The sequence below is a fragment of the Palaemon carinicauda genome, chromosome 30, assembly GCF_036898095.1.
Source record: "Palaemon carinicauda isolate YSFRI2023 chromosome 30, ASM3689809v2, whole genome shotgun sequence".
In the NCBI taxonomy this organism is placed as follows: domain Eukaryota; kingdom Metazoa; phylum Arthropoda; class Malacostraca; order Decapoda; family Palaemonidae; genus Palaemon; species Palaemon carinicauda.
The window spans coordinates 63,143,156-63,157,969 of NC_090754.1; the positions used below are offsets into that span (position 1 = coordinate 63,143,156).

Sequence of the window (14,814 nt, forward strand, 5' to 3'; positions counted from 1 at the left end):
TGATCTTCCTAATCGGGTAGTTGAATCGGTAGAACTTCAAAAGTTCAAAGTTGGAGCAAATGCTTTTTTGTAGACCAGGCGGACATGAGTCTTTTTATAGTTTATTTATGACATTTGTTTTTGATGTTGTTAATAGTTTATATATGACATGTCTGTTTTGACGTTGTTACTTTTTTTAGAATTATTTATTGTTAATTTGTTCTCTTCATTTATTTATTTCCTTTCCTCAATGGGCTATTTTTCCCTGTTGGAGCCCCTGGGCTTATAGCATCTTGCTTTTCCTACTAGGGTTGCAGCTTGGATAGTAATAATAATAATAATGTGAAGGCAGATGAGAATGTGGAAAGAATAGGCCAAACTATTTGGTGTCTGTGTAGGCAAAGGAAAAATGAGCTGTAACCAAAGAGAGGAATCCAATGTAGTGTTGACTGGCCAGTCAAAGGACCCAATAACTCCCTAGTGGTACTATCTACACGGGTGGCTGGTGCCGTGGTCAACTTACTACCATTAAACATGGAAAAATAATTACGGCTAAAAGACCACATTGTGGATATAGGTACAAAATTATAAAATTAAATCATGAAAAGAATATAGTTACTCTATCGGCGCTGTTTTGTATCTGGGATATAATGCAAGTCGAAACCACTGGTAACTTGAGGACTTACTGTGTATACTGAAACTCTAAACATTACACTTAACTGGTATCATTTATTAAGGATTTATTAGTGACAGAGATCAGCAATGCTATGTAATGAGTCTAAGCGAGATCCAGTATAGTTTCCCATAACTTTATAGAAAGTTAAAAAAAAGGAATCAATAAGAAGTTTTACTAGATAGCTGAAAAAAAATTTTCTTCGTGGATTATACCCTTGCATGAATTTTTAGAGTTTCTTACATATCAAATCAAGTGACACAAAAATAACATGACTTCCTTTTGTAGAATTTGATGAAGTGCTTTTCCTATGAGGTTTATATCAAATGAAACAAAAGTACAATGGCTACTTACAGATTTCTTTTTTTTGAAGAATTCATGTACAGCAGAAAGTTTAGTCCAAGCTACATCTCCATGAGAATCCACCAGGCAACGGAGAGCTCCTTCATATCCAGCGTGAATATCTTCACCATCACATTGCCCACCACACATATTGCAAAGGTTATTGTAAGTTTCCTCTGAAAATGGAATAATCAATCTGTTACTCATACACAACCATATAATTACTGTCCAAACTTGGGCATCTGAACATAATAAAACCTTCTGTTCTTTAATTTTTAAGTATACAATACAGCATTAACAAAATTAGACAGTCCAAAACTGAACATTGTGTATATAACTATGAATGTTTCCAGAACGGTAATTAAAATAATCACACCAGGACCCACTTCTAAATGGGTCCGGAATCACACCTTTGGACGAGTTGGTTTTAGACCAATTCACTCTAGACCAATTGGTATTAGACTAATCATCGTTAGATGAATCGTCTGGGACCAGTGATTTCATGTTCAATTAGTATTTTCTGGTTTCTTCATCATAATCATTATGTTCCTCTAAAGCTTACCTTTATTTATTGCTATTTATGGCAATCCTCTTCATATGCATTTGTCTTTATACCCATTATGCCTATTTGTAGCATTCTGATATTTCAAGCAAGGCTTTTGTTGCAACATTAAGGACATCATTAAGATAATTCTAAATGGAATACTTAAGGGCAATAATTGCCCTTCTTAACAGACCAAATCTTAGAACAAAATATGTGAGTATTCATTTGATAAAATTAGTTCTAAAATCAAAGAGCAAGACTGAATGCAGTAATGGGCCTGTTATATAACCTGCCTTGTTTTTGTCTTATGAAACTAATGGAGCCATATGTTTGTGAATTGGAGACCAGAAGAAAGACATGAGAAGGGCTGCAGCATTTATTTTAGCTTATGAGAAATCGAATCCCATGTTAATCAAAGGTTCAAATAAGGGATTTTGACGTAGGAAAAATCTATTTCTGGGCGAAGGACCTGTGCCGCCCAGTGAATAAGCTCCATTTAAGCACTTATTCTTAGGTAATTTACTGCTAAATATACCAGAGAAAAAATGTAAAGGAGTGCTAGGTTAACTAGCTCGCTCACCTAATGGTGTCGGTATAAAATTGGGCGTATAATCCAGAGGTCCCGCACTATTTAGATTAATCCACGACAGAGAACCCCAATAGAGGAGAGCCGTTCAACCTCACTCGGTACTACTACAATGCATCCGCTCAGAACCCAACTCCTTAGCACCAAAAGTTTGGGGACTCCAAGGGAGAGGAGCTGGGAGGGTTCACTGGGCGGCACAGGTCCTTCGCCCAGAAATAGATTTTTCCTACGTCAAAATCCCTTTTCTGGGCTCGAACCTGTGCCGCCCAGTGAATCTATACAAGAGAAAAATGTCACCAAACTTGCAAAATAAAGGAAAAAACATAAGCGTAAGAGAAATACAGGATGCTTTAATCAGAGATGAGTACCAAAAAACAATTATAAGGGTATCTTAAATATGAACATAAATCCAATAAGGTAGGTATAATAATGCCGTGAGTGATAATATATATAGATACTCAGGAGCATAAAAATTTACAAATATAATAACAGTATTCAAGTGCGAGACCAACGAATACAATAGGGTATAAATGAGGCAGGTAAGAGGGAGAGATAAAGAGTCAAGGCATTAACCTGTGAGTTACTCGGGAGTAACTACGCTCCCTGCGGCTACTGTAGAAAATTTTAGGGCTTCCAAATGTTTAAGGTAGTGTTTCTTGAACACTGACGGTGATTTCCACCCTGTATACCTGGAAAGGTCTGTAAAATTCATGTGGTGAAAGAAGTTCACCGAGGTGGCAACCGCCCTGATATCATGTGCAAGAGGAAAAGAGTCAGGGTTAGCTTGTTTAATAAAATACAAAATTTGTTGCCTGATCCCTTTAATAGTAATGGTACCGCCTTGTTCTCTAACGAATAGAGGCCCCGAGGAGTTAGAGGAGGTCCGGGATAGATAAGACCTAAGAGTAGTGACAGGGCACAGCGACGGATCTTGCGTGAGGGGAACAATTTTCCAGGAGGTCCATCTGTTTTGAGGGTCTTCATTCTTAGCCAGAAAGAATTTGTTAGGAGAAAGAAGGACCTCTCCTGAAGGCAGAAAGTCAATATGACCCGGGTCTCTCGACAAGGCTGCCAATTCAGAAATTCTTGCCCCGGAAGCCAAGCTCACTAGGAAAAGTGTTTTCCTGAGAAGGGGCATGTAATCACAAGAACTGTTAATGGTATCAGAAGCCAATTTGAGTACGTCATTAAGGAACCAGGTCACCGGGGTAGGACGAGTAACCGGTTTCAGTCTGGCACAAGCTTTCGGAATTGAAGCTAACAAAGAGTCGGTTAAGTCTATGTTAAAACCCACTAGGAAGATCTTTTTCAGAGCCGATTTAATAGTGGTGATAGTATTGGCTGCCAGACCTGATTCTAATAAAGATCTAAAGAAAGTGACTGTAAGGTTCAAGTTCATACAATTCACGTCTGAGTCTATTAAAAATTTTGCCAACTTTTTAACTGCAGAGTCATACTGACGGATGGTGGAATCCCGTTTATCTGATTCTAGGAACAAGGTGTTTTGAGGATCAATATTGGCACCATGCATAGCCGCAAACTTCATAAAGTCCATAAAGTTAGGGCGCTCTGAATGTTTGAGAAAGCGTACACAACGCGTGTTTGTACTATCTGAGACAGAACCGGATTGGGTATCGGGTGAGGGTATAGTCTCAACTCCCGCAGGAGAGGATACCAGTTGCTCTTGGGCCAGTTGGGTGCGACCAAGGCTACTTGTCCCTTGAAGGATCTCAGTTTGTCTAGAACTTTCAGCAAAAGATCCACCGGGGGAAAGAGATAAATCTTTTCCCAGTTGTCCCAATTCTGTGACATGGCGTCTGTGGCGTAAGCCTGAGGGTCTAGATTGGGAGCCACATATACTCTCAATTTGTGGTTGGATTCCGTGGCGAAGAGGTCCACTTGGAGGCCGGGAACCTGAGAGAGAATCCACCGAAATGACTTTAGATCGAGTGACCATTCCGATTCTAGAGGGGAGGTCTGGGACAGGGCGTCTGCCACTACATTCCGGACTCCCGCCAGGTGGACAGCTGAAAGATGCCAACGGTTCGAGGCTGCTAGGGAGAATATGGCTACTAGAACATGGTTCAGAGGCCCTGACTTTGACCCGCCTCTGTTGAGGCAGCGGACCACCACTTCGCTGTCGAGGACCAGACGAAGGTGTTGTTTCTTGGGAAGAGCGAGACGTTTCAGGGTTAGAAGAACTGCCATGGCCTCTAGCACATTGATGTGAAAATGGCGGAACAATGGAGTCCAAAGACCTTGAACTTTCTTGAGCTGAGAATAGCCGCCCCAACCTGATAGGGATGCGTCTGTGTGAATGATTAATTCCGGGGGCGGAAATTGAAGGGGAACTGACTTTGACAGACTGTTTGCTCTTGTCCAAGGAAGAAGTCTTTCCCGTAGAATGGGAGGAAGGTGGACTTTCCTGTCCCGGAGCTTCCGGTTCGCCCTCGAACGCCAGACACGATTGATATCTTTCAATTTTGCCTTCAGAAGAAGATCCGTCACTGAGGCAAACTGAAGGGACCCCAGAATCTTCTCTTGAAGCCGTCTGGAACTTACTTTGTCTTTGAGAAAGCGTTTGGTGTTCCTTGCAATCTCTAACCTCTTGGGTCTGGGAAGACACAGAGTATGAAATATAAGATCCCATTGCAGGCCGAGCCATTGGAACTTCGATTTTGGAAGAAGACGGGACTTCTTGAAGTTGATCTGGAAGCCTAGAGATTGAAGATAATGGATGACTTTGTGAGTGGCTTTTAGGCAATTTTGGGAGGTGTCTGACCAAATGAGCCAGTCGTCCAGATAGGCTACTACTTGAATCCCTTGATTCCTGAGTTCCTGAACAGCAACTTCTGCTAGCTTTGTGAAGATCCTTGGGGCAATGTTGAGCCCGAAAGGCATCACCTTGAAGGAGTAACTTTTGTCCCCTAAGCGAAAGCCTAGGTACGGACGGAAGTGTCTCGCTATCGGGACGTGATAGTAGGCGTCTGTAAGATCGATAGAGGTGGTGACGGCCCCACGGGGAAGTAAGGTCCGCACCTGCGAGACGGTAAGCATTCGAAACTTGTCGCATTGAATGGACAAGTTGAGAAGGGATAGATCTAGAATCACTCTTCTCTTGTCTGAATCCTTCTTCGGGACACTGAACAGCCGACCTTGAAACTTCAGATGTTTCGTTTCTTGTATGGCATTCTTTTGTAAAAGATCCTGGACAAATTCGACCAGGTCCGGGGTGGAATGTTGACGAAATTTGTTCGGAGGAGGAGGTCCTTGAATCCAACTCCACCCTAGTCCCTTGGAGATGATACTGAACGCCCAGGGACTGAACCTCCATTTGTTGCGGAAGGCATAGAGCCTCCCCCCTACCTGCTGCACCTCAGTATTGGTTTGAGGAGTTGCCTCCACGTCCGCCTCGGAAGTTCTTTCCTCTGCGAAAGGCTCTTCCCCTGCCTTTGTTCTGGTTAGAGCCACGGTGGTAGCCTCTACCTCTACCATAACTCTGGGAAGAGCTATGAGCCTCGTAGGACTGGTTAAAGGCAGGGGAAGTGGCGGAGGCACCAGAAAGCTGGCTCTTAGGTAGCAGAACGGTGACATAGTCATCCGAAGGAGCCCGAGAGGTGGAGGGCTGCGCAGGGGCAACAGAAGATGGAGGAAGAGGCAGCCGGAAGTTGGATGAAGCACTCTGTTGTTGCCTGAACTGGGTGGAGGTATATGGTCTAAGCTTCTTCCTACCCCGGGCTTGATAATTTGCGGGGTCATACTTGCGTTTAGGGGTCAAACCCCAACGGGCTTTAAGGCTCTGATTAACCCTAGTGGCCTCCGCCAAGACTTCCTCTACGAGATCCTCGGGGAAGAGATTTGAACCCCAACAGGAGGACCGGATGAGTTTATTAGGTTCATGCCTAATCGTCGCCTCAGCTAGAACATGCTTGCGACATCTGCGTTTAGCAGTAGCAAAGTCATACAAATCAAAATATAACGACTGTAACGTAGCCTTGTTGAGAGACTTAAAAATACTCTCCGTATCGTAAGTCAAGGCTATCGACTCCGTGGATGTGGCCAGGTTTAGAGTACGGCCCACACGTAGGCAGGAATCATATTCCTGTTTAATGAGAGATTCCGGGAGACGGGGAAGCTTCTCACTAAACAAGACTGAGGCACAGTCTGCTGCAAGCTTGCCGGAGGTAAAGGTGGTATGGACGTTGTCCCAACACTCAATACCTGAGGGAAGAAGGAGGGAGATTGGATCCACCTCTCGGATGGGAGGCAAGGGCTTCTCCTCCAGAGCATATTGAAAGGCAAGCTCTGCCACCTTATTGACGCATGGAGTCAAGGTGGTCTTGTCCATTAAGAACATCGTAAAGGAGCTTTTATGAGGCGTCAGCATGGTGTTAGTGCAGCCGATGTCATTCAAAAATCTGGCCCAAACAGATTGGGCTTGCTCCTTCGGGAAGATGACCGTCTCTTTGGGGACCTTGTCTAATCGGACTAAAGCTTCCTCGGTAAGTCTGGCATAACCATGAAATGGAAATGCCAGACCCGGAGGAAAGAATTCAAAGTCCTCTAGAGGACGAGTGCCAAGGCCCTCCAGAGTCAACATTCCGTCTGAGAACGGGGAATGAAGAGCCATCCGCCAGGGGTTGTTCTTGGCAAACGGCGGGAGCTTAGAGGCATCCGGTATGAGAGAGCTTTGGACTCTCTCCGGAGCTCCTTGCTCTAAAGCCCCAATTCTCTAACCGAAGTTAGAGAACATCGTGTCCATCCTCGACTGCATCTCCGAAACCAACTTTTCCTGCATCTCCGACACGATGCGAAGCATAGCTGATTCGGAAAGGCCCGGGCTAGCAGCAGGAGGGGCGGAAGGAACTCCCGGGTCGTGAGACTTAGAGGAGGAACCAGAGGTCTTTGAAGACGGGTTCGTACCATGTTTAGAGCCATGAGAAGTCTTATGAGGCTTGCGAGCTTTGGGTAAGGTCCTTGAAGTAGACTTATCCTTAGGGGGAACCGGGTATGAACGTTGAGACGAATCACGGTCCCCAGAAAATCCAAGAAAGGAAGAGCGATCAGAAGAAGAAGAAAGAGCGGGGCTGAGGATAGGAATCTCAGCGCCGGACACACCTGCCTCACTTACCACCCTACCTGTATCCGGCTCGTCTAGCAACATTGGTTCGACGTCCAGGTTCATGGAGGCAACATTGTCCTCCAGACCTCCGGGGGCGTCCGATGGATCTTGCTCTGGGTCGATGAGACCCGTTATAGTGGCATCAATGTGGGCAATGATGGGAGCTGCCACATGCCTAGCCACAGCAGCTGAAGACTTGGCGTTGGGGTAAACCATGGTGCAGTAGTCCTCAGATAGGACGTACGGCCGCTTAGACTTTACATTCCGGGCAAACCCACCAATCCACACCTTCAGTGTGGCCCGAGCCGCAGACTTTTGCTCCGGGGATGCCTGAAATAATAGGGGGAATTATAAAAGGGAGACTCCCAATGGTCCTTCAAGACCATAGATATCTTACTAATAGTAAATAAAATAAGAAGGCAATATAGCCAACGGGACTCACCGAGTCAGATCCAAGGGTAGTGATGAGGTCGAAGCAAATCACACAGTTATCCGGGTGCCATACCACAACGTCTTCCAGTTGAACCCCACAAGGGGCGTGAGATCGGCAGACGGAGTGGCCACAAGGCTGGTGCAGAACAGCTGCACAGGCCAGCGTCAGACAATGCACCATCTGTAAAAAGAATAGTATATGAGAAACTGTAATTCTCTTAATTAGGGGCGGGTCTGGAGGACCCGGGCCTAACATAGGTCTAACACAAGATTAGAGCTTAACTGTACTATTCTTTAAATGGCCTAACATAGGTCTAACACAAGAAAGGAGCTTAACTGTACTATTCTGTTAAGTAGGGGCGGGTCCGGAGGACCCGGGCCTAACATAGGTCTAACACAAGGTTAGACTGTAAAAAATAAAAAATAATTTTTTTTTTTTTTTTTTTTTTTTTTTTTTTTTTTTTTTTTTTATTTTATTTAGGGGCGGGTCCGGAGGACCCGGGCCTAACATAGGTCTAACGCAAGGTTAGAGCTTAACTGTAATATTCTAACATAGGGGCGGGACCGGGGGTCCCGGGCCTAAACATAAGTCTAACTTGAAACTAAAGTATAGCCATCCATTCCGGTCAAGCCGGGAGCATAAAAAAGGATGCAATAACAAGGAATTAAGACACATAGCGTCTGATTTCCCGGGGTGGGTTAGACCCCGGGCCGGGAAATAAAGGTATATTCAATACCAATTCCTTTAGAGACTCCGGGGTAGTGATCTGTCATATATAATCATCATAGGAAATGTTATAAAATAATAGGGGGGCGGAACTGTAACTAAGAACTGCCAATCGAACCCGGAGGGTTTCGTATAACATAAGCCAGAATGAAAAGTGAATATAAAATAGGGTGCACCGGGATCCAACTCTGTTGACCGGTGGCCAACCAGACTAGACAGAGACTAAACCGCCGGGCCACCCAGAGGACAAAGTCCATAAACACTTAACTACCCCCTCTAAAAGGAGGGAAGGCAACGGTCCCTTAGTGGAGGGGGGGAGAAGCCTAGCCTCCCACCTAGCTAGAGGGGGAGCGTGGGGGAGGATCACGTGATACGAGGCAGCAGGGCTACCAACTGACGATCCCCAACAGACAGATCAAACGGAGTAATGGCACAAATATTCATTATAATAATAATAATAGCGTTAAATATATGAATAAACACATAGAAAATTTTTGGGCAAGGCATGCAACATAAATAATTAAATCACAAAAGACACACCTGATGGCTAAAATAACATTGCCGCCTTAGCACGGTCGGCAGCCATAGCGATACGTAAATGATATCGGCCCAAAAATTGAACCACGAGGATTCTAAACGCTAAATAATGAATATTCACAATAACAAATAATATTTGATAATAAAATAATACACATAGTAACACCGCAAGTGAAAATTAAAAGCTCTCAAAAACAGGAGTACCAACTGTAGTGAAATCAAGCAAGATCGGTATGAACGAAGAGAATAACTCCTATAATATAAATATTAAACGATCTAGATTGCTCAAAACACAGTAAAACCCAGCTTGGTACTTAACTTAGACGGTGTCTCCTGGGAAACCGACGAAGAAGCCATAATTCACTAGAAAATATCCAAAAATCGAGAGCACTAGAAAAATGCGGGTTACTGCACAAGTCGTGCTAAACGGAGTTGGGTTCTGAGCGGATGCATTGTAGTAGTACCGAGTGAGGTTGAACGGCTCTCCTCTATTGGGGTTCTCTGTCGTGGATTAATCTAAATAGTGCGGGACCTCTGGATTATACGCCCAATTTTATACCGACACCATTAGGTGAGCGAGCTAGTTAACCTAGCACTCCTTTACATTTTTTCTCTGGTATATTTAGCAGTAAATTACCTAAGAATAAGTGCTTAAATGGAGCTTATTCACTGGGCGGCACAGGTTCGAGCCCAGAAACTCTCATATACGGGATACAGCAAAATAATTGGTTCCTTCCACGAAGGGACGTAGCTGCGCCCACTTTTTCAACATTATGATTTTCCTCTGTTTCTCTTCCTTCTTCCCTTTTGCTGTCCAATATCTTGATCTTGATTTCATAGTGCAACTGCAGTTTTCACCCAGGTAACAGTTAGAGTTGAATGGCCTCCAAGGCCCCAATGCCAAACCATGAGGCCAAAATTCACAAATCCAATAAAATCATTGTATACACAAACTGCAACCTAATAATCTTGTCCTTATTATAGATAAGATACATAGAAGACATTAACTTCTAGTAGGAGTTTAACTTCCCTTTTTTATGGCATATCTTTCAAGTCTTCATTTAATGTTTAACTTGCATACTTTATCCCTTCCTTTCTCACCTTCCCAATAGCTCAAACAACATCTTTTTCCTGTCCAATTTTTGTAACTACGTTGAAAAAGCGGTTTTCATACAAACCTTACAAATCTTGAAGTTAACTTAACTTACCTGAACAACTTTAAAATATGGATAAAAACAGTTTCTCATTTCCCCTTCCCCTACTTCTCTGTTAATGCTTTGGCATAACAGAACACTTTAAAGCTAAACTTTTATTTCCTCCTTCATGAAAAGGACCGATCTAACCTCCATTTTAGAAAATATAAACATGAACAAAAGACTACATACTGCATACAACACTTACTTAGCTTTGCATTTGTTTCTTCATCGGGCACCCATTTGCCTGGGATGCAAGCAAGACCAAAATATGAAGAAGCTGCCTTCAGGTCATGTTCCACAACAGTGGCTCTTTCGTCACACTGAAGCTTAATTTGACCCATTTCTAATAGCTGAAGAAAAAATTGCAAATAAGTATTTCTTACAGAAAAAAATGTGCAGACTGCTTTATAATTTAAATAAAAAAGTAATACTTAAACCAGTATCTGTCCCCCATAAGGAAGGGGTACTGCAGGGCTCATTGTAGACAGAGCTACAGCCTAATTTCTTTAAATGCTCAAAGCTCCAAATATTACTTCCTCTTTTAAATAAAGGCCTTAGAAAAGCAACTCTAACTTGTCATATGTTGACAATATAAGCAACACAAATATTTCAAAGAAATTACTAAGGATTCAATGTTAATCCAAAGTCCAAGAACATGCTCAAACTAACTGTACGTTAAAAATTTTCCTGAACTTGGAATATTCTAAAATTTCTGCAATTTAACTTCATAAGACATGAAAGATATATATATCATACCACAAAGATGGACACATACAATATCTGATAACGATACAAGATAGATGTTTAGCATTCTATACTAAGTGTTCCGATTGGTCTAATTAGCTCAAGTACCTGAACTATAGTGCTATATATACACAATACATCCAGTTACCCATCCGACCCATAGCCTACAAGTACAGTAATTAGTGTAACTATATCCACTTGAAAACTGAATAAACTTCAAATACAATAATGTAATTAATGACATAATTTATATAAATAATAATAAAGGCATACGCAAACATAAAAGTTTAGTAATACTGTATTCTATGATAAAACAGCTTCCAATGAATATAGTGTATTAGGCAATGAGTCATGAAGTAAGTTAGAGAGATTACATTTATAAAAGACCCAAAGCACTCATCATTTCCATTTGTAAAATGAGGACACATTTTACTTACATTAGAAAATGGAATATTCCAGCCGGCAGTTCTTCCATAGCCAGTGTGGCAAGACTTGGAACCTTTCAGATTTGCCACTTCCTTGATTGTTAATTTCCTGACAATGGCCACACCTTTGTACCGATATGGTTCTGAAAAGTTTAATGGTGGTGAAATTGGAGTACTGTACTTGGATTTGGGGCATATCATCATTATTATTATTATTATTATTATTACTTGCTAAGCTACAACCCTAGTTGGAAAAGCAAGATGCTATAAGCCTAGGGGCCCCAACAGGGAAAATAACCCAGTGAGGAAATGAAACAAGGAAAAATTAAATATTTTAAGAACAGTAACATTAAAATAAATATTTCCTATATAAACTACACAAAAATCTGGACGGTTGGGAGGAGAATCCCAGATACTCCTAAGAAAGTAGTTCAAGGTAGGTAGTACTCCATGTTGGAACAAATAAATATTTCCTATATAAACAATAAAAACTTTAACAAAACAAAAAGAGAAATTAGACAGAAGAGTGGGCCCGAGTGTACTCTCAAGCAAGAGAACTCCAACCCTAGACAGTGGAAGACCATGGTACAGAGGCTATGGCACTACCCAAGACTAAAGGCAATGGTTTGATTTTGGAGTGTCGTCCTCCTAGAAGAGCTGCTTACCATAGCTAAAGAGTCTCTTCTACCCTTACCAAGACGAAAGTAGCCACTGAACAATTACAGTACAGTAATTAGTCCCTTGATTGAAGAAGAAGTGTTTGGTAATATTAGTGTTGTCAGGTGTAAGAGGAAAGATGAGAATGTGTAAAGAATACGCCAGACTATTCAGTGTATGTGTAGGCAAATAAAAAATGAGGCGTAACCAGAGAGAGGGATCCAATGCATTACTATCTAGCCAGTCAAAGGATCCAATAACTCTCTAGCGGTAGTGTCTCAACGGGTGGCTGGTGTACTTATAAGACTGGGAATGCCAGTCAGAACAGAAATAATGCTGTGGAAAAAACTCCATACCTCAACTATGAAGTCGAATCTAAGAAACAGTTGCGCAAGATGGAATAAAATACAATAATAAGGTAATAAACAGCACCCAGAGAGAAAGAAACTGGTTGTGATGCTGTTCTAATATAAAAGTTAAGAAAGTATAACTATACTCAATTTCTTTTAATGAGGCGCATTTGCACTGACTCGCAGCGGTGCCCTTTTAGCTCGGAAAAGTTTCCTGATCACTGATTGGTTAGAGTCATCTTGTCCAACCAATCAGCGATCAGGGTAATTTTCCGAGCTAAAAGGGCACCGCTGCGAGTCGGTGCAAATCTGCCTCACTAAAAAGAATTAACTATAGGCCTTAGGTAGAAACCCTGCATGGGTGACACCAATAATGTTGCCGTCCTGGAAAGCATTATCTCTAAAAACATTAGGAGCAACGATGCAAGACCCAGGGTAGGCATAACATTACATGGTGATGTAGTTCTGAAAAGAGACTGCATAATGAAATAGGTATAGTCAATTCTTTATAGTGAGGCAGATTTGCACCGACTCGCAGGGGTGCCCTTTTAGCTCGGAAAAGTTTCCTGGCCGTTGATTGGTTGGATAAGATAATTCTAACAAATCAGATAGCAGGAAACTCTTTGAGCTAAAAGGGCACCACCGTGAGTCAGTGCAAATGTGCCTCATTAACCCTGGATAGGTACGGTGGGTCGTTTGCGACCCCGAGCGTCAAAAAAAAACAGGTTTTTCTCACGTGACTCACCCCTGTGACTGAATTTGTGGGTGATCGACCTGCAGGAGGTGTCTCCCCTACACGCTCTAGTAGTGTCCAGATGTGCATTGCTGTAGCTGTACTCCTTCCCCGATTTCTGAGACGCGTCGGGGTCGTTCGCGTCCGAGTTTACCCTTCTGAGGTAGTTTGCATAATTATCAAAGTTATTACGTATTATGAAATTGTCGTAGAATGGTGCAACTTGTATAGGTTATCAGTTGTGGAAAGTCTTGGTGGATTGTTTGGCTACCATGTGCATGTTTTTTTTTTTAGTTAAAATGTCGTTCATCACCACGAGGACCATTTTACCGCGAGTGCCCCTTTTTCATTTTTTTTCATTTTTTTGCCAAGTCATTTTTCCGTAAGATATTGCCAAATAGTGTCGTAAAACTTTTGCTTGTTTAGTGTTGGAAAGTGTGTCTAGATGATCTGGCTACCCATGCATGACTTTGTTTTTGTCAGATACGACGTAGTTATTGGTATATTGGGTATTTAACTGCGGTTACCAATTTCTGTTTTTTTTTCAATATTTGTAAAAATTACTACGTAGTAAGGAATTGCCGTATATTATTCATTTTTTTTTTCATGTTTATGTGTTAAAAAGTGTGCCTTGATGGTTGGGCTAACACGTGCATGTCTTTTTTTTTATCTGAGATGTCGTATATTAGAATGTCGGGCATTTTACCGCGAGTGTCCCTTTTTAATTTTTTTTAATTTTTTTGCCAAGTCATTTTTCCGTAAGATATTGCGGAATAGTGTCGTAAAACTTTTGCTTTTTTAATGTTGGAAAGTGTGTCTAGATGATCTGGCTACCCATGCGTGATTTTGTTTTTGTCAGATACGACGTAGTTATTGGTATATTGGGTATTTAACTGCGGTTGCCAATTTCTGTTTTTTTTTTCAATATTTGTAAAAATTTACTACGTAGTAAGGAATTGCCGTATATTATTGATTTTTTTTTCATGTTTATGTGTTAGAAAGTGTGCCTTGATGGTTGGGCTAACACGTGCATGTCTTTTTTTTTTATCTGAGATGCCGTATATTAGAATGTTGGGCATTTTTCCGCGAGTGCCCCTTTTTATTTGTTTTGCATTTTTTTGCTTAGTCATGTTACCGTAAGGAATTGGCAAGTAGTGTCGCAAAACTTATATTTTTATAGTGTTGGAAAGTGTTTCTAGATGATCTGGCTACCCATGCCTATTTTTTTTTTAGCCAGATATGGCGTATATATAAGTATGTGTTCGATTTTCCTGTGATTGCCATTTTTTCGTTTTTTCCCATTTCTTTCAAAATTACTACGTACTAAGGAACTATCACAGAGTAATATTTCATTTATATGTTTATTTGTCGGAAAATATGCCTTGATGGTTTGCCTAGCACGTGGCTGAAATTTTTTTTTTCTGAAATGCCGTATATTAGAATGGCCATTTTTCCACGAGTGCCCCTTTTTATTTGTTTTGCATTTTTTTGCTTAGTCATGTTACCATAAGGAATTGGCAAGTAGTGTCGCAAAACTTATATTTTTATAGTGTTGGAAAGTGTTTCTAGATGATCTGGCTACCCATGCCTATCTTTTTTTTAGCCAGATATGGCGTATATATAGGTATGTGTTCGATTTTCCGGTGATTGCCATTTTTTCGTTTTTTCCCAATTCTTTCAAAATTACTACGTACTAAGGAACTATCACAGAGTAATGATTCCTCTAGATGTTTATTTGTCGGAAAATTTTGTTTACTTTTTTTTTGA

The 14,814-nt window shown here is 41.6% G+C and overlaps 1 protein-coding gene across 2 annotated transcripts in view; it reads right to left on the reverse strand.

Moving 5' to 3' along the window:
- The window catches only part of LOC137623219 (transferrin-like), a 155,818-nt gene that overhangs the window by 89,873 nt on the left and 51,131 nt on the right, over positions 1-14,814 (reverse strand). For both annotated transcript variants that reach the window (XM_068353939.1, XM_068353937.1), the window contains exons 4-6: positions 11,320-11,450; positions 10,344-10,488; positions 1,007-1,170 (exon numbers count right to left, since the gene is read on the reverse strand). In XM_068353939.1, coding sequence (XP_068210040.1) covers positions 1,007-1,170; positions 10,344-10,488; positions 11,320-11,450 — 440 coding nt within the window. The remainder of the gene's footprint in view (positions 1-1,006; positions 1,171-10,343; positions 10,489-11,319; positions 11,451-14,814) is intronic.